This window comes from Bos javanicus, chromosome 6, assembly GCF_032452875.1.
Source record: "Bos javanicus breed banteng chromosome 6, ARS-OSU_banteng_1.0, whole genome shotgun sequence".
NCBI lineage: Eukaryota > Metazoa > Chordata > Mammalia > Artiodactyla > Bovidae > Bos > Bos javanicus.
The window spans coordinates 16,144,642-16,171,784 of record NC_083873.1 but is presented as its reverse complement, the minus strand read 5'-3'; the positions used below and the strand labels follow the sequence as shown (position 1 = coordinate 16,171,784).

At 41.9% G+C, this 27,143-nt stretch overlaps 1 protein-coding gene across 3 annotated transcripts in view; it reads left to right on the top strand.

The window, feature by feature from the left end:
* MCUB (mitochondrial calcium uniporter dominant negative subunit beta) overlaps window positions 1-27,143 on the top strand; it is a 95,427-nt gene that overhangs the window by 10,868 nt on the left and 57,416 nt on the right. Inside the window, exon 2 of one of the 3 annotated variants that reach the window (XM_061419410.1) lies at window positions 1,253-1,369. The exons of the other annotated variants lie outside the window; for them this stretch is intronic. Within the exon in view, the coding sequence (XP_061275394.1) occupies window positions 1,367-1,369 (3 nt within the window). The 5' untranslated portion in view covers window positions 1,253-1,366. The remainder of the gene's footprint in view (window positions 1-1,252; window positions 1,370-27,143) is intronic. 3 annotated transcript variants of the gene reach the window in all.

Sequence of the window (27,143 nt, the reverse complement as noted above, 5' to 3'; positions counted from 1 at the left end):
TAGATGGAAATCACCTTTCCTCCTTTTTTTGAAATTGAGATATATTTGATCTATAACATTACATTAGTTTTAGGTGTATAACATAATATGATATTTGTATGTATTACGAAAAGATCATCACAGTAAGTCCAGTTAACATCCATCACCATGCATAGTTACAAGTGTTTCTTCACATAATGAGAATTTTTAGGACTTACTGTTAACAACTTTCAAATACACAATGCAGCATTATTAACTGTAGTCACCATGCTGTGCATCACATGCCCAGGACTTATTTATTATATAGCTAGAAGTTTGTATCTTTTGGTCTCCTTCATTCATTTTACCCACCCCTCAAAGAGCAGTACTTCCTTCTTTTTATGGCCAAATAATATTCCATTGCAGTGTCATTATCCATTCATCCACTGATGGACAGTAAGCTTATTTCCATGTCTTGGCTACTGTAAATAATGCTGCAGTGAGCATAGAGGTGTAGATATCTTTTCTAATTGGTGTTTTCAAATTGCTGGATCATAGGGTAGTTCTATTTTTAATTTTTTGAGGGCCCACCATACTGTTTTCTGTAGTGACCGCACCAATTTATGTGCCCACTGACAGTGCACAAGGGTTCCCTTTTCCTTACATCCTCTCCAATACTTATTTCTTGTCTTTTTGAATGGAGTCATTCTAATAGGCGAGGCTTCCCTGGTGGCACAGTGATAAAGAATCCCCCTACCAATGCAGGAGACTCAAGAGATCCGGGTTCAATCCCTGGGTTGGGAAGATCCTCTGGTGTAGGAAATGGCAACCCATTCCAGTATTCTTGCCTAAAAAATTCTAGGGACAGAGGAGCCTGGTGGGCTATAGCCCATGGGATTGCCAAGAGTTGAACATGATTGAGCATGCATGCATGCAGGCACCATTCTAACAGGTTGAGGTGATTCTTTGTTGTAGTTTTGATTTCCATTTCTCTAATGATTAGTGATGTTGAGCACCTTTTCATGTCCATATTAGCCATCTGTATATCTTCTTTGGGAAAATGTATATTCAGATCCTCTGCCCATTTTTTCCCTATCTTTCCTTCCTGTGTCTGCCTAGTTGACTCATTTTACTACTCATTAGGGCTTTTTGTGTATATATCTTACCAGCATGAGTACTCATTTTCTATGTACACTAATAACTCCTGAAGAGTAAGTAGCATATCTTTTATATCCTTGGTAACATGTATATACATATATATGTTTGTTTATCTTTGGTTTTCTTATTCTGCTAGTTCGGGTGCTTGTAATGGTGCTAAATGAATGATGCATAAGAAGATAACTGCCATTGTCTTTATGAGAAATGATGTTGGCCTGTACCAGCTGTTGGTAAACTTGTAAAGGTCCAGATGGTAAGTATTTTAGTCTTTGCAGCCTGTGATGTCACAGCTACTCAGTGTTGCCATTGCAGTACAAAAGCTGTGTAATAGGGCATGGCCATGTTCCAATAAACTTGATTTACAAAAATGGCAATAGGCCAGATTTGGCCCATAGACCATAATTTGCCAGTCCCTAATCGGTAGCCCCTATTTTTGGCAGTAGTCATAGAGATGCTATTCTAGGCGATGAATCTGGATTTAGCAACCCAGTATATGTATAATGGGATGAGACCGGTGACTTCATTAGTAAGGAACAACCACAAAGTCCTGGTCACTGTACATGGAGCTAAAATAACAGGAACTGGTAGAATGGACAAACAAGAGGAAGAATATGGAAACATGTAGGAATTCCAGCAGTTTTCCGTGATTAGGCTGGTACCTAACCACGAAGCCATGTGTCTGGCACTTGAGAGCAGGGAAAGAATCCATGGCTGGGACTAAGATGATGAGCTGCCATCTGAAGCCAAAGGAAGAATCACAGTTCTGGGGTGAGTTCTCATTCCTGTGGGAGATGTGGCATGATGGGTGAGAAGGTGAAGATGTGGCTGAGTGATGTTCAAGAGGCAGTGCCCTGGCTCAGGGTTTATTCCAGTAGGTTATTTCCCTTTGGGATTATTAAACCATGGACGCCACTTATTTTTTGTCTGAACCCAGTGTTAGAGTTTGCAGTCATTATGTATGTTTCTCCTCACTTTTCCTTTCGCAGAAGGTTTGATGCAGGATGCAGGAAGCTTGGGGCTGGTGCGCTGGGATGACACAGAGGGATGGTACGGGGAGGGAGGTGGGAGGGAGGTTCAGGATGGGGAGCACGTGTACACCCGTGGCGGATTCATGTTGATGTATGGCAAAACCAATACAATATTGTACAGTAATTAGCCTCCAATTAAAATAAATAAATTTATATTTTAAAAAACCCAACAAATTACAAAAAAAAAAGGAATTTTCTGTTACCTAAGCTGTTCTGCTGAAACAAAAGACCCAACAGTCCATGAACTTCTGTATGCTTTAAGTCACTCTTCCCTCTCTCAGGAAATGCATCTGCAGTAAGCTTTGCAGGTCAGCGGTAACTGCTCCATGTAGTTGCTCAGGGACCCTAACCTGACCAGTCCCTCTGCCGTCTTCAGAATGTGGCTTCCAAACTCAAAAGAGCGTGGAAGGGTTTTTTCAAGGCGTTACAGGCTGGGCCTGGCAATGCCACATAATGCTGGTGCTCATGTTCCATTGAATATTTCATTGAATGGGTCAGATGCCACCCTGAGCTGCCAGGGGGGCTGAGAGATGTGCTGGGTGGGAACCACATTCCAGCGAACACATGAAAAGCGTGGAAAAAGGGAGATCGAATTTTAGTGGACGTTTAGCTTTTTGGCTGCAGTCCCCCTTGGCCAGAAACAGGACAGTTTTGCTTTTTGTGGGCACTGAATTGTCAAGGCTCTATTCTGCCTTGTTTGTATGGTATTCTTCAGCAGCAGAGATTTTCAGAGAAACTTTATTTCCCCCTGGAAAACTTAAAAAGGAAATGCTGGAAATGGAGCATTTTTAATTTGGGTTAGAGCAGGAACATTTGACACCTGGTCGGCTTCATATAAGCTGCCCTCAGGGCTGCAAGTCAATAGGAAAGGGTGTGGTCTCACTTATACTTGTTAAACTAAGGAAAAGAGAAAAGTAAATTCTAGTGGTTCAATTAGGATTTGAAGCCAAGTTTGTGCAGTGACACCTGATGAGGAAAAGAGGTGAAGATGCTGACAATGTAAGTCTCGGGGAAGGACTTACTGTAGAGGAATTATGGTCATTAATAGATAAAGGAGCCGTAGTGAAAGTTATGAAGTATCGTGCATATCTAATATTTGAGTTTAGTGGCACTTTGTAGGCTAACCTATTATAAATATGGTCTAAAACAGGGAAATCTTAAATAGATGCGTGTGTGTGTTAATCAGTCATGTCCGACTCTTTGTGACCTCATGGACTATAAGCCACTAGGCTCCTCTGTCCATGGAATTCTCCAGGCAAGAATACTGGAGTGGGTTGCCATTTCCTTCTCCAGGGGATCTTCCCAACCCAGGGATTGAACCTGGGTCTCCGGCATTGGGGGCAGACTCTTTACTGACTGAGCCACCAGGGAAATAGATGCTTAGGATGGTTGAAAGATGGCAACTGAATCTTAGAGTAAAATGTATCTTAGTATATAACATAATGGCTTCCCAGGTGGCTCAGTAGTAAAGAATTGGCCTGCCAAGTTGGAGATGGAGGTTCGATCCCTGGGTCAGGAAGATTCCCTAGAGGAGGGCATGGCAACCCACTCCAGTATTATTGCCCGGAGAATCCTAGGGACAGAGGAGCCTGGAGGGACTGCAGTCCATGGGGTCACAGAGTCGGACATAACTTAGCGACTAAACAACAACAACAATATAACATAATACTGAGACTAATCTACCATAGGTCAGGACATATTCAAAAAGAGTTATTCATAGGACCTTGTATAATGTCTCCTCACCACATTATTTACTGAATCACATCTTTGTAATCACAGACTTTTAAATTTTAATTTGTCAGGTTTAGTGATACCACTGCTAAGTCACTTCAGTTGTGTCCGACTCTGTGCGACCCCAGAAACGGCAGCCCACCAGGCTCCCCGTCCCCGGGATTCTCCAGGCAAGAACACTGGAGTGGGTTGCCATTTCCTTCTCCAATGCATGAAAGTGAAAAGTGAAAGGGAAGTCGCTCAGTCGTGTCCGACTCTTAGCAACTCCATGGACTGCAGCCCACCAGGCTCTTCCATCCATGGGATTCTCCAGGCAAGAGTGCTGGAGTGGGATGCCATTGCCCAGTGATACCACTGTGGAAAGTAAAGTGTTAGTCGCTTAGTCGTGTCTGGCTCTTTGAGACCCCATGGACTGTAGCCCTCGGGGCTCCTCTGTTCATGGAATTCTCCAGGCAAGAATGCTGGAATGGGTTCACATTTCCTTCTCCAGGGGATCTTCCTGACCTAGGGATCGAACCTGGGTCTTCTGCAGTGGCATGCAGTTTCTTTACCATCTGAGCACCAGCGAAGCCCAATAGCACTATTGATCAACCTTAAATGCAAAACTTTGACTTTGGAATATTAGAAATGTTTTACTTTCTCATTGCTTTTCATGCATTTCAACACAGTTATTGCTTTATATAATGAAGGACAAGATTTTCATAGATTCCTATACATTCCTTGAACTTGGACAATATATTGTCCATGAAACAGTAAATGAGACTTTAATGAAAGAGTTGTTCAAAGGGCTATTTTGGGAGCCAGAGAATTTATGCCTTTGAACTCTGGTGTTGGAGAAGACTCTAGAGAGTCCCTTGGACTGCAAGGAGATCAAACCAGTCAATCCTAAAGGAAGTCAACCCTGAATTTTCATCGGAAGGACTGATGATGAAGCTGAAGCTCCAGTATTTTGGCCACCATTGGAAAAGACCCTGATGGAAAGACCCTGGAAAGCTTGAAGGCAGGAGGAGAAAGGGATGACAGAGGATGAGATGGTTGGATGATATCACCAACTAGATGGACATGAGTTTGAGCAAGCTCCTGGAGATGGTGATGGTCAGGGAAGCCTGATATGCTGCAGTCCATGGGGTTGCAAAGAGTCAGACATGACTGAACAACTAAGCATAGCACACAGCACATTGCTTTAAGAATAGTAGGGGAAAAAAACAATTTAGCAGTGCTAGAAGAAAGCAGTCTCTCTCTTGATGGGGGAGAAGGAAGCATACGATCAGTAAATCCTACTTGATAGTTGTGTGCAGAGATCTGGGCGTTTCAGTTGACCTGCAAGCCACCTTTGAACACTGAATTTCCAGAATGCTAGTGTGGCTCCTAACTCATTGAAGGGAGATGCAGAGTGTTAATCACAAGCAATAGTCCTGTTACACTGCACCAGGCTGTCAGACCATAGGAGGAATTATGTTTTGTTACTGGGGCAGGGCTTTGGAAGGGATGCTGCCAAGCTGGTGGGAGGGAGGTGCATCCAGAAGGCGGTTAAGATGATAAGGATTTATATCAGAGATGATTAAAGGGACTAGATGTGCTTAATCAGGTGAAAAGAAGGTAAAGCAGAAGCAAAATCTTTGTTTTCAAACATCGGAGAAGGTATGTGAAAGATTTGTCATTCTGTGTTGCTTCAGAGCAAGGAAATCACTCCTAAGATTGGGCAGAAATGGTGGGCAGAGTTCAGCTTAGTTTAAGAAATCACATATATTCTGCCTGTTCACTGCTTTTAATTGAAGTGTAGTTGATTTACAATCTTATGTTTGAGATGATTTGGTATTTTTATATACTCCATTCAGAGTTATTATAAAATGTTGGGAATATAAAATATATTCCCTGTACTGTACATCTTTATATCTTATTTTAGACCTATTAGCTTATACCTCTCAGTCCCCTTCACTTACCTTGCCCCTCCCCTAACCCCTCTCCTCACTGGTAACCACTAGTCTGTTTTCTGTATCTGTGAGCCTGTTTTTGTTATATTCATTGTTTTATTTTTTGGATTCCACATATAAATGAAAAGACAGTATTTGTTTTTCTCTGACTCATTTCGCTAAACATAATACTCTCCAGGTCCATCCATTTTGTTACAAATGGAAAGTTTTCTTTCTTTTTTATGGCTGAGTAATGGTCCATTATATATTTATGTGCTGCATCTTCTTCACCCATTCATCTGTTGATACACTCTGAGGTTGCTTCCATATCTTAGCAACTATAAATAATGCTGCTGTGAACACTGGAGTGCATATGTTTTCAAACTAGTGTTTTCATTTTCTTCTGATTTATACCAGGAAGTGGATTGCTAGATTATGTAATAGTTCTGCTTTTAACTTTTTTTGAGATCCTCCATACTGTTCTCCATAGTGGCTATTCCAATTTACATTTCTACCAACAGTGTACTAGGGTTCCCTTTTTCCATATTCTCACCTGCATTTATTTTTGTTGTCTTTTTGATAATAGTCATTCTGACAGGGGCAAGATGATACAGCTCATTGTGGTTTTGATTTTCGTTTCCGTGATTAGTGATGTTGTTGAGCATCTTTTCATGTGCCTGTTGGCCATTTGTATGTCTTCCCTGGAAATATGTCCATTCGGGTCTTCTGTCCATTTTTAAATCAGATTGCTTTTTTTAATATTGAGTTGTAGGAGCTCTTTGTATAGTTGGGATATTAGTGCCTAATCAAACATCATTTTCAAATATATTCTCTCGCAGTAGGATGTCTTTTTGTTTCCGTTGATTCGTGATGTCTGATTAGATCCCACTTGTTCATTTTTGTTTTTGTTTTCCTTTCCCAAGGAGACAAAGTCAAAAAATATTGCTGGGACTTATGTCAAAGAATGTACTGTATATGTTTTCTTCTGGGATTTTTGTGGTTTCTGGTCTTAGACCTCTAATCCATTTTGAGGTTATTTTTGTTTATGGAGTGAGAAAATGTTCTAATTTCCTTGTTTTACACGTGCCTGTTTTCTCAGCATCTCCTATTGAAGAGACTGGGTAGACTGCTCTTTGAATTATCAGACAAACCTCAAGCGGAAGCTAGAGAGCACTGGAGGAGCCTCTGGTGCTGCAGGAGCCTGCTCAGTGCGAACACCGGGAACAGGAAGCAAAACTCCTTTTCCTCCGACAGTGCCTCTTCAGCACCTCCCACTCACAGAACTTGAGGGCCAACCATCAAAAGAAAAACAGTGAAAGAACTCAGGTTCATGTTCATAGAGCAGTGAAAGAGGGTGAATCTGGAGCTTATAGGCGTGAGCGTCTGGCCATCACAGGCGGGGCAAGGCAACGCCTGTGCAGTGCTTGCAGTGCTTGCAGTGCGGCCGCACTCGTCGGGCAGGCCAAGGTGCGCTGGGAGACAGGCCAGGCTGCGGTTGGCGCGGGTAAAGCAGTGGTCGCTTTGATTACAGTGCGATCGCCTAGACCAGGAATCGGGGAACTTAACTGTTTTAGGAACAGAGAGTGCGATCCAAATGGGAGCAGGTAAGGCAGAGAGAGATTAAAAAAAAAAGTATGAGACGTGTAAGTGCAGGGGGCAGTTAGACTGATAGATAGGACGGCAAGGGGTGAACGGTGGAGAAACCTAGAAGTAGGCTGAAGTGGGGGTGGTTAAAACCTGAGTGGGGTCCAGGTCAAAATGGGAGGTCAGCTGAGGTGAACTCTGAGGTTCCTTTCATATCTATTGTTCTGTGTCTCTCAGGTCCACAGCCTCTGATATTCGTCACAGAGTCAGAAACTGCTGTAGCCTGAGGGTTGATAAACCCAAACATTTAGCTAAATATTGGTCCACTGCTGTATATCCCTTGCTGACCACCCCTGCCATCGGCCTTCCCCACCAAGAAGCTTCGGATTGCTGATAGTGTATTAACTACTTAGCTGAGGTGGTTTGTGTTTTGACTTTTTATGTAAATGATATTAATCTTTCTGTGAAGGCTTGGGTTTATGTTTGCTGTGAGGTTTTGCTGGAAGTGACCCGGGTGTGCTGTTGACAACTGGTGTCCACTGAAGCTTTAGGCGGGGATGCTCTTCTAACAGGCTGTAACAGTTTTTCACATGCAAAATTCACTTTATAATGAATCTAGGCAGTTTCATTTAATTAGTTATTCTACTTAGTGGGATTGTGCCTCCATTTAATTAGCGAAGTCTGAATTTGTGGCAGTGACTAAGCTTTGTAATCAACAGTTGTTTTGATGCCTTGCAGTTATGTGGAAACATCCAAGTGTAACCTCTCTTGCAGGGTAATTATATCACCTGAATGTATCTTTGGAACAGAATTAGGATGAAATATGTTATTATTTTTAATTATCCTGTTTACTGAAAGCTGTTAGATCTTAGAAAAGGTTTCATAGGCACAGCAGTGATTGTTAAAACTACCAGTATTATATTTTAGCATAGTAATGGTCTTGGTTTTGAAATTTTAGGAACCGCTTTTGTGGTCTCAGCTAGTCAGCTTGCTTTCTCTGGAAATTTCCTTGCTCTTAAATACATGGTTATAACAGAATTGGTCATCTTAGTAGAACAAGGCTTTCACTCAGTTGGTCACCTGACTGAGGAAAGTGGCTTGCGTGCAGGATTACCATCTCTGCTGCTGCTCCTTTGAATATGGAGTTACACACTTGGAGCTGCTCGGTAATGATCGTTTTCTATCATGTGTACCTGGAAGCAGTGCAGAGCATTTTGTAGTGATCAAGCAGAATGACACTGACATGCAGAGAAAAGGAGGAATGAAACATGGATCAAGAGGACTTCCTAATCTCAGTGTGACACTCCAGTCCCTAGTTCTAGTCCATTCCCAAGGCTCAGCTGAATCCTTAATTTAGGCCACACGAGAGACTGCAGCCATGAAATTAAAAGACTTAATTTAAGAAAAGCTATGACCAACCTAAACAGAATGCTAAAAAGCAGAGACATTACTTTGCCAACAAAGGTCTGTCTAGTCAAAGCTATGGTATTTCCAGTAGTCATGCATGGATGTGAGAGTTGGACCATAAAGATGGCTGAGCATCGAAGAATTGTTGATTTTAAACTGTGGTGTTGGAGAAGACTCTTGAGAGTCCCTTGGACTGCAAGGAGATCCAACCAGTCTATCGTAAAGGAAGTCAGTCCTGAATTCACTGGAAGGACTCATGCTGAAGCTGAAACTCCAATACTTTGGCCACCTGACTCAAAGAACTGACTCATTGGAAAAGACCCTGATGCAGGAGGAGGAGGGGATGAGAGAGGGTGAGATGGTTGGATTGTATTACCGACTCAATGGACATGAGTTTGAGCAAGCTTCGGGGAGTTGGTGATAGACAGGGAAGCCTGGTGTGCTGCAGTTCATCGGGTTGCAAAGAGTCGGACGTGACTGGGTGAGTGAACTGAATAAATGTATGAAAAACAGTAAATGTAGAAGTGTTAGTCACTCACTTGTGTCCAACTCTTTGGAACCCCATAGATTGTAGCCCACCAGGCTCCTCTGTACATGGAATTCTCCAGGCAAGAATACTGGAGTGGTTTGCCATTCCCTTCTGCAGGGCATTTTCTAGACCCAGGGATTGAACCCAGGTCTCCTGTGTTGCAAGCACATTCTTTACCATTTAAGCTTCCAGAGAAGCCCCAAAAAATGATAGTCAAAAAATACAAAAACAAGAAATAGCAGAGAAAAACAGATACTCAAAGCGTAAAACATGTCATGATGCTGGAACTCTTATGTACTGTTAGTGTGTGCAGTGATTGTATAATTTAGTCCCAACAGGAAACAGATGGCTCAGTTAGATAAGGCTAATTAGAGGAGGATTTATACATAGAGGGCTGTTCACAGCATTTGGGGTACAGGGGAACCACGAGGGCTGGTGCAGTAATCCTGGGATGGTGGTGGTGGAGGTTGGGGTGAGGTGGAGCCAAGGCCACCTCAAGGGGTGTAGTGGCCCTGAATTGAAGGGCCCAGCCAGACAGTCACTCAGAAATTACTTTCTTATTGGACCTTTAAGTATTAACATTCATTAAAGCTGAAATTGCAAAATTCTCAATGTTACTGGTCCAGCTTAAGACTTACTGTGTTTTATTAACTCATTTTTAATGAAGAAGCTGGCTTCCCTGGTGGTTTAGATGGTAAAGATGCAATGCAGGAGACCCATTTTGATCCTTGGATTGGGGAGATCCCCTGGAGAAGGGCGTGGCAACCCACTCCAGTGTTCTTGCCTGGAGAATTCCATGGACAGAGGAGCCTGGCAATCTATAAGTCCATGGGGTTTCGAAGAGTCAGACAGGACTGAGTGACTAACACTTTCCTTCTAAGTCAAGCCTCTAGGTATCGTTTTCCCTCTTTGACACTAGTGGCAGTGGAAGTCAGCACTGCTTTCGTTCGATGCATTCTGTACGTGACACTGGCTCAGGGCAGGGCAGGGCGCTGGTGTCGGCTCTCTCCCTGCCTTAACTCACAGACGTTCCTTGAAGTCCTATGGGATGGTGCCCAGATTACCCACCATTCATCATCGAAGGTAGCAACTTAGGTGCTTAGAAATTCACAGTGTGGGGGTTGATTTCTGGTTCTCTTCAATAGCATATTTTATTTGTTGGATTGATTAAACCTCACATTTAAATAAACCTCACATTTAAATAAAAGCGGGGCTACCATGTAGAGTTATGTAGGCTCTGTATTATTCAAGGGAACACGTCTGAGTGGTGACATTTTATCATAGACATTGTGATGTCAGTTACGATGCTTTTCTGATAAATGGTCATAAATGTATCTGAGCAAGGGGAAGAGAGTTTTAAATTAATTCATAGGTAACTATGGGTCAGTGCAGAACTTCTCACCACTGCCACATAGAAGAGATTTATGTATTGTTGTTATTCAGTCACTCAGTCGTGTCTGACTCTTTGCAACCCCACGGACTGCAGCACGCCAGGCTTCCCTGGCCTTCACCATCTCCCAGAGCTTGCTCAAACTCATCTCCATAGAGTCGGTAAAGCCATCCAACCATCTCATCCTCTGTCGTCCCCTTCTACTCCTCCTGCCTTCAATCTTTCCCAGCATCAGGGTCTTTTCTATGTATTATATTCAACTTTAAATTCATCCAGAGGTTGAGTCAAAACAAAAATATTTGAAGCCTGACTGAAAATGACAATTAGATGGAAGGAGAAATAACCAAATCCCTGTAACAGAACAAAAAACTTTTGGAAAATTACTTTTACAACAACCTTGAAACAAAAGTTTATGGAACTCAGAGTATTCTCTTAAAAGAGTTCTAGGTTTTAATAAGAAACAGTGACTAAATGACTAGTTATAAAACCATATTTTAAGTGTTCCATCATTATTGAGATCATAACATTTTTTGAAGACCTTGTTATTGTTGGTTAGTCATTAAGTTGTGTCCTACTCTTTTGTGACCCCAAGGACTATAGCCTACAAGGATTCCCTGTCCATGGGATTTCCCAGGCAAGAATACTGAGTGGGTAGCCATTTCCTTCTCCAGGGGATCTTCCCAAGCCAGGTATCAAACCCGAGTCTCCTACATTGCAGTCAGATTGTTTGCCACTGAACCACCAGAGAAACCCCTTTCTAAGACCTGGGCACATATGAAAACACATAGAAGCCTATGCTGGAAGCTTTATAAATGAATTAATTTCCAAAGTATTTATTTCTTTTCTCAGACATTTTAAGTAGTAATTTTGCTGCCTTTGTTGTACTGGAAAAATTATCACAGTAGAATTGAAAACTTGTTAACTATTTCAGTTGATATATTTGAAATAATTAGAAGCAAAATCCTAAATGGTTAATAGCTATAATATCTAAAAATCAGAAACTTGCAAGAGCTACATCCAGTACCTAAGGGACAGATATTAAAAGGTTCATTTGTTTGTCACGTAAGAAGTTAGTTTTTTGTTTTTTTTTTTAATCAGTAATCTTCAGTTTATATTCATAGAAGCCAAACCACAACTTTCACCTTAATGTCCTAGCTGAAGGGCCAGGTAGAATTGTGACTGAACTGGCAAGAATACATCTTACAGAATATATCACCTGTTTCTCATAGGCATAGAACTTTCAAGTACCTGGAGCTTCAATAAGTGTCTTCCTTCCTGCTGCAAACATGGATGCCATGCTGGATAGCTTAGGTTTCACCCCCACCCCCCATTTGCTTTAGGTGAAAGCAGTAAAGAGAACCCTTCAGTTAGGCGTCTTGGGCAAAGTTATACAAATAACCTTCATTTCAGTCACCTTCATTCCTATAGGAATATGGAAATTGAGATGTAGACAGACTTTCTTTTATGGAATTGTCTTTTCAGTGGTCTTAAGATTAATCCCTGGGTGAATGTTAATCACTTTTCTCATGGTATTTTTCTTTCTTTCAGTTCTGCTGATCAGGGATCATGTTCATTTCGTATCCCCAGGGCCTGGAGTAGTACCTAGCACATTACAGGTGTGCAGTGCCCTTGGCACTCTTTCCGCATGCTAGCAAGGTTATGCTTAAAATCCTTCAAGCTAGGCTTCAGCAGTATGTGAACTGAGAACTTCCAGATGTACAAGCTGGGTTTCAAAGAGGCAGAGGAAGTAGAGATCAAATTACCAACATTCGTTGGATCATAGAGAAAGCAAGGACATTTCAGAAAAACATCTACTTCTGCTTCATTGACTATGCTAAAGCCTTTGTCTGTGTGGATCACAACAAATTGTGCAATGTTCTTTAAGAGACCACCTTACTTGTCTCCTAAGAAACCTGTATGCGGATCAAGAAGCAACAGTTAGAACAAGACATGGAACAACTGACTGGTTCCAAATTGGGAAAGGAGTACGTCAAGGCTGTATATTGTCACCCTGCTTATTTAACTTCTATGCAGAGTACATCATATGAAATCCCGGACTGGATGAATCACAAGCAGGAGTCAAGATTGCTGGGAGAAATATCAACAACCTCAAATATACAGATGATACCACTCTAATGGCTAACAGTGAAAAGGAACTAAAGACTGTCTTGATGAGAGTGAAAAAGCTAGCTTGAAACTCAACATTCAAAAAAACTAAAATTATGTCATTTGGTCCCATCATTTCATGGCAAATAGAAGGGGAAAAACACACAAGCAGCGACAGATTTTCCTTTCTTGGGCTCTAAAATCACTGCAGATGATGACTGCAGCCATGAAATGAAAAGATGCTTATCCCTTGGAAGGAAAACTATGACAAACCTAGTCAGTGTATTAAAAAGCAGAGACATCACTTTGCCAACAAAGGTCCATATAGTCAAGGCTATGTTTTTTCCAATAGTCATGTATGGATGTGAAAATTGGACCATAAAGAAGGCTGAGTGCTGAAGAATTGATGCTTTCAAGCTGTGGTGCTGGAGAAGACTCTTGAGAGTCCCTTGGACTGCAAGGAGAACAAACTAGTCAATCCTAAAGGGAATCAACCCTGAATGTTCCTTGATAAGACTGATGCTGAAGCTGAAGCTCCAATTCTTTGGCCACCTGATGGGAAGAGCCGACTCATTGGAAAAGCCCAAGGCTGGGAAAGATTGAAGGCAAAAGAAGGGGGCGGCAGAAGAAGAGATGGTTGGATAGCATCGCAGACTCAATAGACATGAATTTGAACAAACTCTGGGAGATAGTGGAGGATAGAGGAGCCTGCTGAGCCACAGTCTGTGAGGTCACAGAGTCAGATATGACTTACCAACTGAATAACAGCAACAATATATGTTACTTTGCTGTCTGACTTTTGTCTATCTGCCTAATCATGTAGGAATCCTACTATTTCTTAGACACAGAGCTGCGTTATCATAGGACTATTTTGTGTTTCTTCACTCTAGTTGATACGGGTGCAAAAAAATTACCATTGACAATTTATCTGGTAGTAAGCTCCCTACATTGTTTCTTTTCTTTTTTTTTTTTTTTAACTAGGAAGACATTCACCTCAAGAGACAAATTTTCATCAGTTATCTTTTTGTTTTTGTCATTTAGCAAGGAGGGAATATCCTTTTTTGTAACAGGTTTTTAAATTGAAGTATAGTTGATTTACATTATTGTGCCAGTCTCTGCTATACAGCAAATAGAGTCAGTTCAGTTCAATTCAGTTCAGTCGCTCAGTCATGTCCGACTCTTTGCGACCCCATGAATCGCAGCACGCCAGGCCTCCCTGTCCATCACCAACTCCCGGAGTTCACTCAGACTCCTGTCCATCGAGTCAGTGATGCCATCCAGCCATCTCATCCTCTGTCGTCCCCTTCTCCTCCTGCCCCCAATCCCTCCCAGCATCAGAGTCTTTCCCAATGAGTCAACTCTTCGCATGAGGTGGCCAAAGCGTTGGAGTTTCAGCTTCAGCATCAGTCCCCATATATACATTATTTTTTATATTCTTTTCCATTATGGTTTAATCATAGGATATTGAATGTAGTTCCCTGTGCTATACATGATGACCTTTTTGTTTATCCATTCTAAATGTAGTAATAATTTGCACCTACCAACCTCAGATTCCCAGTCCATCCCTCTCCCTCCCCACATCCCCCTTGGCAACCACAAATCTGTTCTCTATGTTTATGGGTCTGTTTCTGTTTTGTGGACAGGTTCATTTGCGCCATATTTTAGATTCCATATAAAAGTGATAGCATATGGTATTTTTTTCTCTTTCTGGTTTACTTCACTTCGTATGATAATCTCTATTTGCATCCATTTTGCTGCAAATGGCATTATTTCATTCTTTCTTATGGCTGAGGAACATGCAATTGTATGCATGCACCACTTGCTGCATTCATCTGCTGATGGCCATCTCGGTTGTCTCCATGTCTTGGCTATTGTGAATAGTGCTACTATGAGCATAGGGGTGCGTGTATATTTTTGAATCATAGTTCTGTCCAGGTATAATCCCACGAGGGGATTGCTGGATCATATGGTAGCTCTATTTTTAGTTTTCTGCGGAACCTCCATGCTGTTTCCCATAGTGGCTGCACCAACTTACCTTCCCACCAACAGGGTAGGAGGGTTCGAGGAAGGAACATTCTTAAATTTTTTTCTACTAGAAGGCTGCTAGAATTATGCTAAGAGTAATATCATAAGTCTGCTTTCTTTTAGTTCTTAGGGTAAGTTAGTAACTTTCTGATCCCCAGTTTCTCCATCTTTGGGTATGTCTATGAATACAGGTATGTTTGGAAGTATTCTGCTAACAGTAAGGTGCTTGCAATGTTGTCATTGGTCTGTACCTGACTTCCTTTTGCTTTTGTTTGCTTATAGTTTGCATCCTTTCTAATCTAGTTTTTAAATATTGTTTGATCAGAATAGTGAAAAGTACATCTAATGTGGTCTCATCTTATCTATCTGTTCTATGAGATTTTAAAATTGAATTTCTTGGAAAGGCTGTTTAAAAAAAAAGGGTAAATAAAAAAAACAATTTTTAAAACTTAGTTTTTATTTTTATTGTGTTTGTATGTGCAGTCATTAGAAGTCAGATAGTTATACAAGTTGCTGTGAAAAACATTACTTCCTAAAAGCAGACACTTAGACTTTTTAACTCATAAGTTTCATTTACCATCATGGCTGTGAAATCATTCACAAATGCTTGTATTGCTCTCCTTGGATATTTCAGTTTGAGGCATTTCCTGTTGACTTCTGTGGAAGATGAGAATTCAGCTGTCCACAGTTATACGTGGCTCAGTGTTCAGGGCTTACTTTTCCTTTTCTGTCCAGGATTTGTCTTGTCTGAAGTTACCAATTGCTGGTCTAAATGCATGTGTGCACACACACTTGTGCTGAATTTTCTTCCTACTCCTCAGTAATTCAGTCTCAGACCTCCCTTTGGTTGGGTGAATCTCCTCTCATTGTGTGGACGCTCATTAGAGGTGCTTCCAGTTGTACCTTCCTGCGGAGCTCTTTCTGAGACTTCTGCCTGCAGCTGCCCTCCTGATCGTCCCTTGCTGTCTTCCTCTTGCATGTTGGAGAGCTTTCTTGGTTTGTTCAGTCAATTTGGTAGAGCAGCTCTTCCAGTGGGTTTGTACATATGTGAATGATAAATGTGTTAAAGACTTTACATTGAGTAGTTTGCTTGCATTGGCTGTGTGTTAAACTCTGGATCCAGAGCACTTTCCTTGAAATTTTGGAGGCATTTCTCCATTATATTTTAGCTTCCAGTGTGTTAAATCCACTGTCATTCTGCTTCTTGGTTCTTAGTATGCAATCTTTTTTTTTTTTTTAACCTTTGGAAACTTATGGGGCCTTTTCTTTGCCCTAAAAGAAATTTCACGTTCAGAAATTTCATAAAGATGGGCCTGTGGCGGATAGCTTCATCATTGTGCTGTCAACTGTTCATTTCCCTTCAGTTCAGCTGCTCAGTCATGTCCGATTCTTTACGATCCCATGGACTGCAGCACCCAAGACTTCCCTGTCCATCACCAACTCCGGGAGTTTGCTCAGACTCATGTTGAGTCGGTGATGCCAGCCAACCATCTCATCCTCTGTCATCCCCTTCTCCTCCTTCCTTCAATCTTTCCCAGCATTAGGGTCTTTTCTAATGAGTCAGTTCTTTCCCTCAGGTGGCCAGAGTATTGGAGCTTCAGCTTCAGTCCTTCCAATGAATATTCAGGACTGATTTCCTTTAGGATTGACTGATTTGATCTCCTTGCAGCCCAAAGGACTCTCAAGAGTCTTCTCCAGGGGAATTCCCTGGTGGTCCAATGGTTGAGACTCTGTGCTTCCAATGCAGGGGGTGTAGGTTTGATCCCTGGTTAGGGAACTAGGATCCCACATGCTGGGAGGCATAAAAATTAAAAAAAAAAAATAAAAAAAAAAAGTCTTTTCCAAAAAGCATCAATTGTTAGGCCCTTTGAATCTGGAAATTGTATCCTTGAGCTCAGGGAGTTTTTTAATTGGTAGGTTCTCAGATTCTGGGTGCTGCTTCAGCTTGTAGTGTAGAAAGATGTTCTAGGGTGTTCTAGGTTGTATTTTTGTTGCCATAACCTTGGACTTAGCTTTTTCTCCAAAGAATCCGGGTTTCTTTCGGTTCAGTTCAGTTCAGTCGCTCAGTTGTGTCTTTGCGACCCCACGGACTGAGGCATGCCAGGCCTCCCTGTGCATCAGCAACTCCTGGAGTCTACCCAAACTCATGTCCATTGAGTCAGTGATGCCATCCAACCATCTCATCCTTTGTTGTTCCCTTCTCCTCCTGCCCTCAGTCTTTCCCAGCATCAGGGTCTTTTCAAATGAGTCAGCTCTTTGCATCAGGTGGCCAAAGTGTTGGAGCTTCAGCTTCAACATCAGTCCTTCCAATGAACACCCAGGACTGATCTGCTTCAGGATGGACTGGTTGGATCTCCTTGCAGTCCAAGGGACTCTCAAGAGTCTTCTCCAACACCACAGTTCAAAAGCATCAATTCTTCGGCGCTCAGGCTTCTTCATAGTCCAACTCTCACATCCACACATGACCACTGGAAAAACCATACCCTTGACTAGATGGATGTTTGTTCGCAAAGTAATGTCTCTGCTTTTGAATATGCTGTGTAGCTTGGTCATAACTTTCCTTCCAAGGAGTAAGCATCTTTTAATTTCATGGCTGCAGTCACCGTCTGCAGTGATTTTGGAGCCCCCCAAAATAAAGTCAGCCATTGTTTCCCCATCTATTTACCACGAAGTGATGGGACCAGATGCCATGATCTTAGTTTTCTGAATGTTGACCTGTAAGCCAGCTTTTTCACTCTCCTCTTTCACTTTCATCAACAGGCTTTTTAGTTCCCCTTCACTTTCTGCCATAAGGGTGGTGTCATCTGCATATCTGAGGTTATTAATATTTCTCCCGGCAATCTTGATTCCAACTTGTGCTTCATTCAGCCCAGCGTTTCTCATGATGTACTCTGCATATTGAGTTAAATAAGCAGGGTGACAGTATACAGCCTTGACATACTCCTTTTCCTATTTGGAACCAGTTTGTTGTTCCATGTCCTTTGGTGGCTAATGGTAATTTAAACACCAAGATCTGGTGGCTATGTGTCTTCCTTCCTGCCAATTGAAGACCAAGCTAGTAAGAAAAAGAATAAGTGAGTGTATGTATATTATTCCTGTATATTTTATAAGTATTTTATATAACACACAACACACACACACACACACATACCGTAAGTTCATATTTGATACCAACAATTGCAGTCTAACACCAGAAGTTGCATATTTAACAGTGAGGAAACTTCCTGCCTCATTTCAGTTTATTTAATCATTTGTTCAAGCCTTGAATACACATAAAAATAGAAGTTCTAAAATAAGCATTCTGTGCCACTGCTTAGAAAATCTAATCCCTAGAGTTCAGTATCTGTTTATAGTTCTTTTTTAGGTAAAATATACATCCAGTAAAATACACACATCCTCTGTGCACAACTTATGAGTTTTGACAGGACACAGATCTGTGTAACCTGTCCCTCTATAAAGCTGAGAATATTTTCGTCACAGCTGAAAGTTCCCTTAGGCTTTTTCCTCCATTAGTCATGAGAAGAATATAAAAGCAGTAATGTCCACATGGAGATACTGGAAGGAAGAGAGCCAGAAAAAACATTAAGGTATGTTCTGTGTTACACATTCAGTCTGTTTTAGACACTTACTTGGGAGATTCCACTCATTATTTAATGTTTGCTTTATTATTTGCAGACAGCAGACTAATGTTTCCTTCAATGCTGAAACGTGTCAGTCTCGCTTCAGTGCCAGAGCATGTGGCTCTGTATATGTGTGCAAATATAAATATACACATCTTATTTCATATTGAAAATTCAGTATGAAAAATTTCATACCAAAAATTCATATCAGCATTTTCCTACATAATTAAGAAAAATAGGTGCTTTCCCTAAAGATTTGGGCAGTGTGCAGGGAATCACTAGAGTGATATGACACACTCAAATCCAGCCTTTTGTTGAAAAAGACTTGAGAAAAGTACCAAACTCTCTTAATTTCCAGTTTTCTCATGAAGTTGGGTAAAGCAGCTGTTGGAACTTGAAGAGTCATCTGCTGCAGCTCTCTTGCCTTTCAAGTACATGTAAGGCAGAGGCTGAATGATTATCTAGGGTCACTTCTGATGGCAACCCTCTCCAATAAGCTTGCCTGGAAGATCCCATGGACGGAGGAGCCTGGCAGGTACAGTCCGTGGGGTTGCCAAGAGTCGGACATGACTGAGCGACTTCACTTTCCCTTTCCCTGGGCTTTCTGGGAAGTGTGTCCCATTCCTTTCTGTGTTCTCGTGTAATAATAATCAGGTAAAGTGTCCAAAGTATGAAATGATAGTTTTTAGTAGAATTTATTTAGAACACCAAGGTGAATCTTCTTATTCAGAATGATGGAAAAGACTTCTGGTGAACAGACCCTGTAATTGAGAGACCTTGGTTCAGATTGTTAGTGTACTATACACTTAAATCTCCTACTTTGCATCTGGTCATAAAGTGAGCTAGTGATACCACAGTAGCAGTTTTAGCCATTTTAAATTTTTCTGTAATTTGTCATCTTCAGTAAATATATTTTCTGGATCATTTAGTCCAGTTATTCCCTGGCATTTTACCAGAGAGATGCAGTTAGGGAGGCAGAACTTAAGTCTGCCTAATCTTCCCTGGCATTGCCTGTCTGCCTTTTGAACAGTGTAGTCAGTGCAGGGGTGATGTCAGCCCTCCGGAAGTACTTGTCAGCTTATCCCAAGATGCAGTTAACTGGCCAAGTGTTGCTTGTCTCACTGGAGGAGAAAAAGCCTGAGGGAAGAGATGTAGCCTTCTTCCATTTTCATTTGATGACGCCCGCTGCCACTTCTAAATTCAGCAGATTGTTGAGAATTTCTGCAACAGGGCACTTAACATGGCGTGCAGCCTGTGTGAATTTTGGGCACTCAGTAAATATCTGCCTAAAAATCACTTCATGGATTCTCTGCAGGTTGTGTGAGTATGGTTCTGTTGTGAGGGTTACAGTGGGGACCAGTTTGTGTGTGTGCTTCAGGAAGGCCACAGCAGTTTACCTGCCGGCCTATTTGCCTGAGATTTCTCAGCTTTCTGGGAGCACTGTGAGGGGCACCATGGGGCATATATCAGGTTACTAGACTCTGGCATTAAAGAGAGGGAGGGAAAGGCAGCTGTCTCGCTAGTCCCTGGAGAGAATGCCTTACAAAGACATGGCAGCTCAGCCTGCAGTGGGGATGGAAGGGGCGACCAGAAGTGTCCCAGGCTGGGACAGAGAAACACTGGGGAGGACCTGTGAGCCAGCGTCTTCTGGGTGAGCTTAAACTTGGGAACACTGGGCCAGCTTCTCTTTTACTTACAGTCTGGGGCCTTGATTTTTCATATTGGCAGTGAGGCTTGATTAAAAAGAAAAGAATTTGTCTGAGAACTTAAAGCTAAGACTTCTTTCATTTAACTCCTTTTAAAGTACATATATGCAGTTGTCTTTCCATAGTCAAATGGTGAATGTTGTTTTGTTCTCTAAATTGGCATCAAAAGAAGTAAATTGTGAATGTATTTCAATATGCCAATTTATGTCCAGCTATTCAGAATATAGTCAGTCAGCGATTCTATGTTAGCCAAATGTTGTGTCAGAATAAATAGGGTGGACATTTATCATCTCTGAACAGTGCTTAAATTTTAACTTTTGGATAAAAAGGATTGAATATCCATGACATTTAATATATTTAAAAAAAATCCAATCGGCTGTCACTTCATTTGGAGAAAAAAAGGTGAAAGTGGAGAAGGTAGAAGGTATTCTTAATCGGGCTTCCCTGGTGGCCCAGACGGTAAAGAATCTGCCTGCAATGCGGGAGATCCTTGGGTACTTCATTTGCAGAAAAGCGAAAGTGGAAGAATAGAATTGGATATCATGGCTTACAGTAGAATTCGAAGCCTTACTTACTTAAGTACTGAGCTTTCCTGGGATTGAATGTCAAGTCAAGTGAAACCTGTAATACATCATTTTCACTGAGGACTCCCTTCCACCCCTCCCAGAGTTGTGTGATTCTCATGGACCTCACTGTATATCTTGTATGAGAGAGAAAGTCTCAGAAGCTATGGCCAACACCAGAACTACTGGAAACAACTTTTCAGTTTTTACTTCCTTTTTTGATCTTAAATATTTTTAGCCCCAAAGTCTGTGTTTAGAGTATCTGAAGTCTTTACAGCACTGTTGAGGCAAAGGAGAAGGGAAAAGGGAAAGATACCCAACTGAATGCAGAGTTACAGAGAATAGCAAGGAGAGATAAGAAACCCTTAAGTGAATAATGCAAAGAAATGGAGGAAAACAATAGAATGGAAAAGACTATAGATCTCTTTGAAGAAAATTTGAGATAACAAGGGAACATTTCATGCAAAGATAGGCACAATAAAGGACAAAAATGGCAAGGACCTAACAGAAGCAGAATAGGTTAAGAAAAGGTGGCACAGAACTGTACAAAAAAGCTCTTAATGACCCAGATAACCACAGTGGTGGGTCACTCACCTAGAACCAGACATCCTGAAGTGTGAAGTCAAGTGGGCCTTAGGACGCATTACTACCAACAAAGCTAGTGGAGGTGATGGAATTCCAGCTGAGCTATTTCAAATCCTAAAAGGTGATGCTGTTAACGTGTTGCACTTATTATGCCAACAAATTTGGAAAACTCAGCAGTGGCCACAGGACCGGAAAAGGTCAGTTTTTATTCTAATTCCAAAGAAAGGCAATGCCAAAGAATGTTCAAACTACTGTATAACTGCACACATGCTAGCAAGATTATGCTCAAAATCCATCAAGACAGGCTTCAGCAGTATGTGAACTGAGAGCTTCCAGATGTACAAGCTGGATTTTGAAAAGGCAGAAGAACCAGAGATCAAATTGCCAACATATGCTGGATCATTGAAAAAAACAAGGGAATCCCAGAAAAAATCTACTTCTGCTTCATTGACTATGCTAAAGCCTTTGACTGTGTGGATCACAACAAACTGTGGAATATTCTTCAAGAGATGGAAATACCAGACCACCTTACCTGCCTCCTAAGAAATCTGTATGCAGGGCAAGAAACAACAGTTAGAACTGGACATGGAACAATGGAATAATTCAAAATTGGGAAAGGAATACATTAAGTGTGTATATTGTCACCCTGCTTGTTTAACTTATATGCAGAGTACATCATAGAAAATGCTGGGCTGGATGAAGCACAAGCTGGAAGCAAGATTTCTGGAGAAATATCAACAACCCCAGATAGGCAGATGATAGACACCATTTTAATGGCAGAAAGTGAAGAGAAACTAAAGAGCCTCTTGATGAAGGTGAAAGAGGAGAGTGAAAAAGCTGACTTACAACTCAGCATTGAAAAAACGAAGATCATGGAATCCAGTCCCATCACTTCATGGCAAATAGATGGGGAAAAAGTGGAAACAGTGTCAGATTTCATTTTCTTGGGCTTCAAAATCAATGCAGATGGTGACTGCAACCACGGGAATTAAAAGACACTTGGTCGCTGGAAGAATAGCTATAGCAAACCTAGACAGTGTATTGAAAGCAGAGATATCACTTGCTTTGCCAACAAAGGTTCATACAGTCCAAGCTATAGTTTTGCCAGTAGTCATGTATGGTTGTACAAGTTGAACCATGAAGAAGACTGAGTGCCAAAGAATTGATGCTTTTGAACTGTGGTGTTGGAGAAGATTCTTCAGAGTCCCTTGGACTTCAAGGAAATCAAACCAATGAATCCTAAAGGAAATCAACCCTGAATATTCATTGGAAGGACTATTGCTGAAGCTGAAGCTCCACTATTTTGGCCACCTGATGGGAAGAGCCAACTCCTTGGAAAAGACCCCCGTGCTGGGAAAGATTTTAAGGCCAAGAGGAGAAGGGGGCGAAAGAGGATGAGATGGTTGGATGGCATCACCAATTCAATGGATATGAGTTTGAGCAAACTCCGAGAAGTAGTGAAGGACAGGGAAGCCTGGCATGCTGCAGTCCGTAGTGTCACAAAGAGTCAGACATGACTTAGTGACTGAACAACAAATTGAGCAAAGACTGTCTAGAAGGTCCTTGGAGGTGACTCTGCCTTAGACTGTTCTTCTCTACAGGATCCTATGAGAGGTCTCAAGTTGTCAAAAACCTTGGTTTTATCTGTTCCCTGGGCTGGTCCAGTTCCAGTAAGAAGTGAGCTGTACTGACCTCTTATTAAAGCCATGGAACATGACTTGGTAGTTAGAAATGCTGTATGTCAGATGTGCGACAGTGTAGTATTGAGGTACCTTGGAGGTACCAGCCAATCAAGAGGTTGCTCTTTGGACAAAGGCTTAAGGGCTGTATTGTCCAGGTTGTGATGAACAATTCATTTCCACTATAGGAAATGCACCTTTTTAATGATTAAATAGCAAATGTACTTTATTGTGATTCAAGAGACCTGGGTTCCTCTCGGCCTTAGCACCATCTTCTGAGAAACTTCTGCACCTTGAGAGGGAAGTGGAGAAAGAAGTGAATGTGCAAGCTGAAGATCAAAAGAAGAAAGATTCTACTTAAAAAAAAAAAAGAAGAAGAAGAAAGATGAGGCCCAAGTACACTTGTGCACCCATGGAAGCCACAGGAGCAGAAACAAGGGGAGCCAGAGGCCAGGGACACTGATACAAATTGTTGGACTATATTCCTGCTGTTTAGAATTTGTCTCAGTGGATCTAGGACATCTGTGGCCATTGTGATCACCTCAGCCACCTTTGAGAGACCCAGCTTGCTCTTTCAAAATGGTTCCATTTGGTCCTTTGCCCTGGACCTGTGACGTTCTGGACTAGGTCTCAGTTGCAGCTGTATGTAGCACATGTATGATAAATCATCTCTTGTTGCCTTAGCTGAAGGGGAAACAAGAAAAAAGACCTGGGTTCTAGCTGTAATTTTGCCACTACCTTTATGACCTTTGGCATGTGCATTCTCAGTTGTGTCTGACTCATTGTGACCCCACGAACTGTAGCCTGCCAGACTTCTCTGTCCATGGGCTCTCCAGGGAAGAATATCGGAGTAAGCTGCCATTTCGTATTTCAGGGGATCTTCCTGACCCAGGGATCAATCCTGCATCTTCTTCCTTGGCAGGTGGGTTCTTTACCACTGAGCCACCAGGGAAGCCCACCTGTATGATTTTAGCAGTCCTGTTACCTTTTGGGGTCCTAATGCCCTTGTCTGAAAAAGAAGGGATGGAATTAGATGGCTGGAGTCTGAGCCTTCACAGTTCAGACGCAGCATTTGCCTTGCCTCTAATAAGAGCTTGATGCTTGTAATAAATTCCAACTCTCATCCAGATGCCAAGAGTAGCCTACATTTCCCTCCTTCTGCTCTTTTGGTGCTTATGGTAATAAAATGGTTGACTCATAGATTAAAAGCTGTTTTAAAGATCAGTCCAGCACAGTCATCCATCTGATGCTTGGGGAAGCCCACAGTGACTTCAGAGCGATCAGCTCTTTGGGTCTGAAACACTGCACTAGATGCTTAGACTTCCCTGGGGCCCTCCCAGCTAGTGGTTAGAGTAGATCTGAGAGGGGGCTAGAAAAATCCTGGTTCCTGAACTTAGCTTGGAGAACAAGGACTACTTAGAATGGGGTAGAATTGAGACCCATGGCCCTTCCATGGGGAATCTTGGAGGGGTTGAGACATATTTTTAATATATTGTTTAATTCCATGATCCTATATGACACTCTTACCTTTGAGGAGGCTTTTTCTGGGAGATTTAATCTAAAATATATTGAGGGAATCTCTTTTGCTTCCTAGTGGGTATTCCTTTTCTAACTTGCTTGCTTGCTCTTAGGTTTGTTAACCTGGACTGTTAAGAACTATAAAAGGTTTGAGACACTAGCTTACTGGTGTAGTTATGTGACGCGCGCGCGCGTGTGTGTGTGTGTGTGTGTGTGTGTGAAGATGGGGCATCTGGGTCAGGAAAGAGAGTTCTTTATTGACACAACCAGATCCACAATCAGAGTACCATTGCTCTGCTGGTCCCCCATAACTAGACCCACAGGCAGCACATGAGAGCTCATGGAATTTCTCTAAGTAGGTGGAAGGTTTCACCCCACTGATTTGAGACAGAGAACACTATTTTCTTCATTTAGAGGCAGTTCCTCCCCTCCCCTCCTCCCCCTAAAAGAGAGAGGAAGACCTTTGCTCCTTTGAGATAGATGAAAGGGTCCTGGGTTCTGACTCTAAACTTCTATTAATAGAATGTAAATGCGTCTTTGTGAGGGCGGGTTAAGCATTCCTGTCTGCACATTCTTATGACCAGAAGATGTCTCAAAGTCCTCGGCTTCTGTAAGAACCTAGAGAGATAGGGATAGCTGTCTGGAGATAGCTCTCCAGTCTTCCTGGCAGTTTGGGAGCTCAGCCAGTGGACCTAGTCTGGAATGTCACCATTTGGCTTCTTGTGGAGATAAAAGAAGTTTTATCATCCCTTTCAGAAGAGAGCAATTAACTAGACTGATTGCTATAGATCGAATCCTCAGGGTATGTGAAAACTAAAATGGTTCTAAGGATGAGAGCAAGCGTTCGTTATCTTTATATTGTGTGTATTTCTGTGTCTCAGGGAGCTGGGGCCTTTTACAGGAGCACTGAGAAATCCAGGGATATTTTATTTCCCCACATCCACTGATGATGCTTACATGATTCTGGCATTCCTTTTTTGCTTTTTAAATAGAAACTTAAAAGAGAAGTAAAAGGAGTAATTCAATTGCTTCTGTATCATATGAGTGGAGATTTCTGGAAATTAGGGCCAAATCTCACTGTGATTCAAATAGAATCCATAGTCTAGGCATGTATTTCTTTTTCTCTGGAAAAAGGGCGGATGTTTGAAGACTATTTCTTTTTACTGGTTTTGCTCTTGCTGGAGAAAATGAAGCAGATGGCAAACTGGGGCATTTTAAATTCCACTGCTGGCTAAAACTATAAGGACATAAAGCCCTCTGATTATGCTACATTGATCAAATGATTAAAATGAAAAAACTCACTTTGTAACAGAATTCTCATCTTCCGTACTAGACTTACAATGTGAAAATTTTAGAATAAAATGACTGTCATTTAAAAGAGACTGCTTGTTAATTTGTCTCATTAATTTTGTCGGTCTCACGGTATCTTAGCATTCCAGGCCACCATGACAAAATACCACTGACTGGGCGGGCTGAACAACAGTCGTTTATTTCTCAGAGTCCTTGAGACTGGAAGTCCAAGATTAAGGTGCTGAAAGATTTGGTTCCGGGTGAGAATCCTCTTCTTGGCTAGCCGACGGCTGCCTTCTTACATGGCAGAGAGAGAAAGTTCTAGTGTGTCTTCCTCTTCTAAGGGCACTGGTCCCATCATGGGGGCTCCACCCTCAAGATTTCATCTCAACCTAAAGAAAAGAAAGAAAATGAAGTCGCTCAGTTGTGTCCGACTCTTCGCGACCCTATGGATTGTAGCCTACCAGCTCCCCTGTCCATGGGATTTTCCAGGCAAGAATACTGGACTGGGTTGCCATTTCCTTCTCCAGGGGATCTTCCCAACTCAGGGATGGAACCTGGGTCTCCCGCATTGTAGGCAGATGCTTTTACCATCTGAGCCATCAGGGAGAATCATCTAAATCTAATTGCTTCCCAAAGTACCACCACCTTTAGGGTTAGGGCCTCAACATACGAATCTGGGAGCAGGGGAACACAATTAGTTTTTAACAAGATTTGAGAGTGACTTGCAGTAAAAAATGGCAGGTTCAACAAATATATAATGGTTTCCTTCCTGTAACACTAAGAAAGGAAGAATACGGGAATAAAAAAGAGATACAAACCCACAAGGATAAAGAAATGAAGCAACAAAATACTGGAGCCAGAAAGAGGAATTAAAAAAATAAGAAGGCTGTATTAGTTATCTGTCATTATATAGCAAAATATGTCAAAAGTTAGTGGCTTAAAGGTACACACTTTTTTCTGTGGGTCAGGAGTCCATGCACGTTTCAGGGTCTCTCAGGGTGAAGTCAGGTGTCTGCTGGAGCTGAGTCACCTTGGGGCTTCCAAGCTTACTCCCTGGCTGTTGGCAGAGTTCAGTTCCTCACAGGGGAATGGGCTGCAGGCTTCATGTCTTGCTGTCTCTTGGCCAGAGGTCACCCTCAGTTCCTTGCCCTGTGGCCTCTCTCAGGGACCTTCATAAAAGTGTGCAAGCTAAGGGACTGTGCAGTAGACAGAGTCAGTCTTTTGAAACCTAATCATAGAAGTAACTAGCTCAGTCAGTAAAGAATCTGCCTACAATGCAGGAGACCCGGGTTTTATTCCTGGGTTGGGAAGATCCCCTGGAGAAGGAAATGGCAACCCACTCCAGTCTTC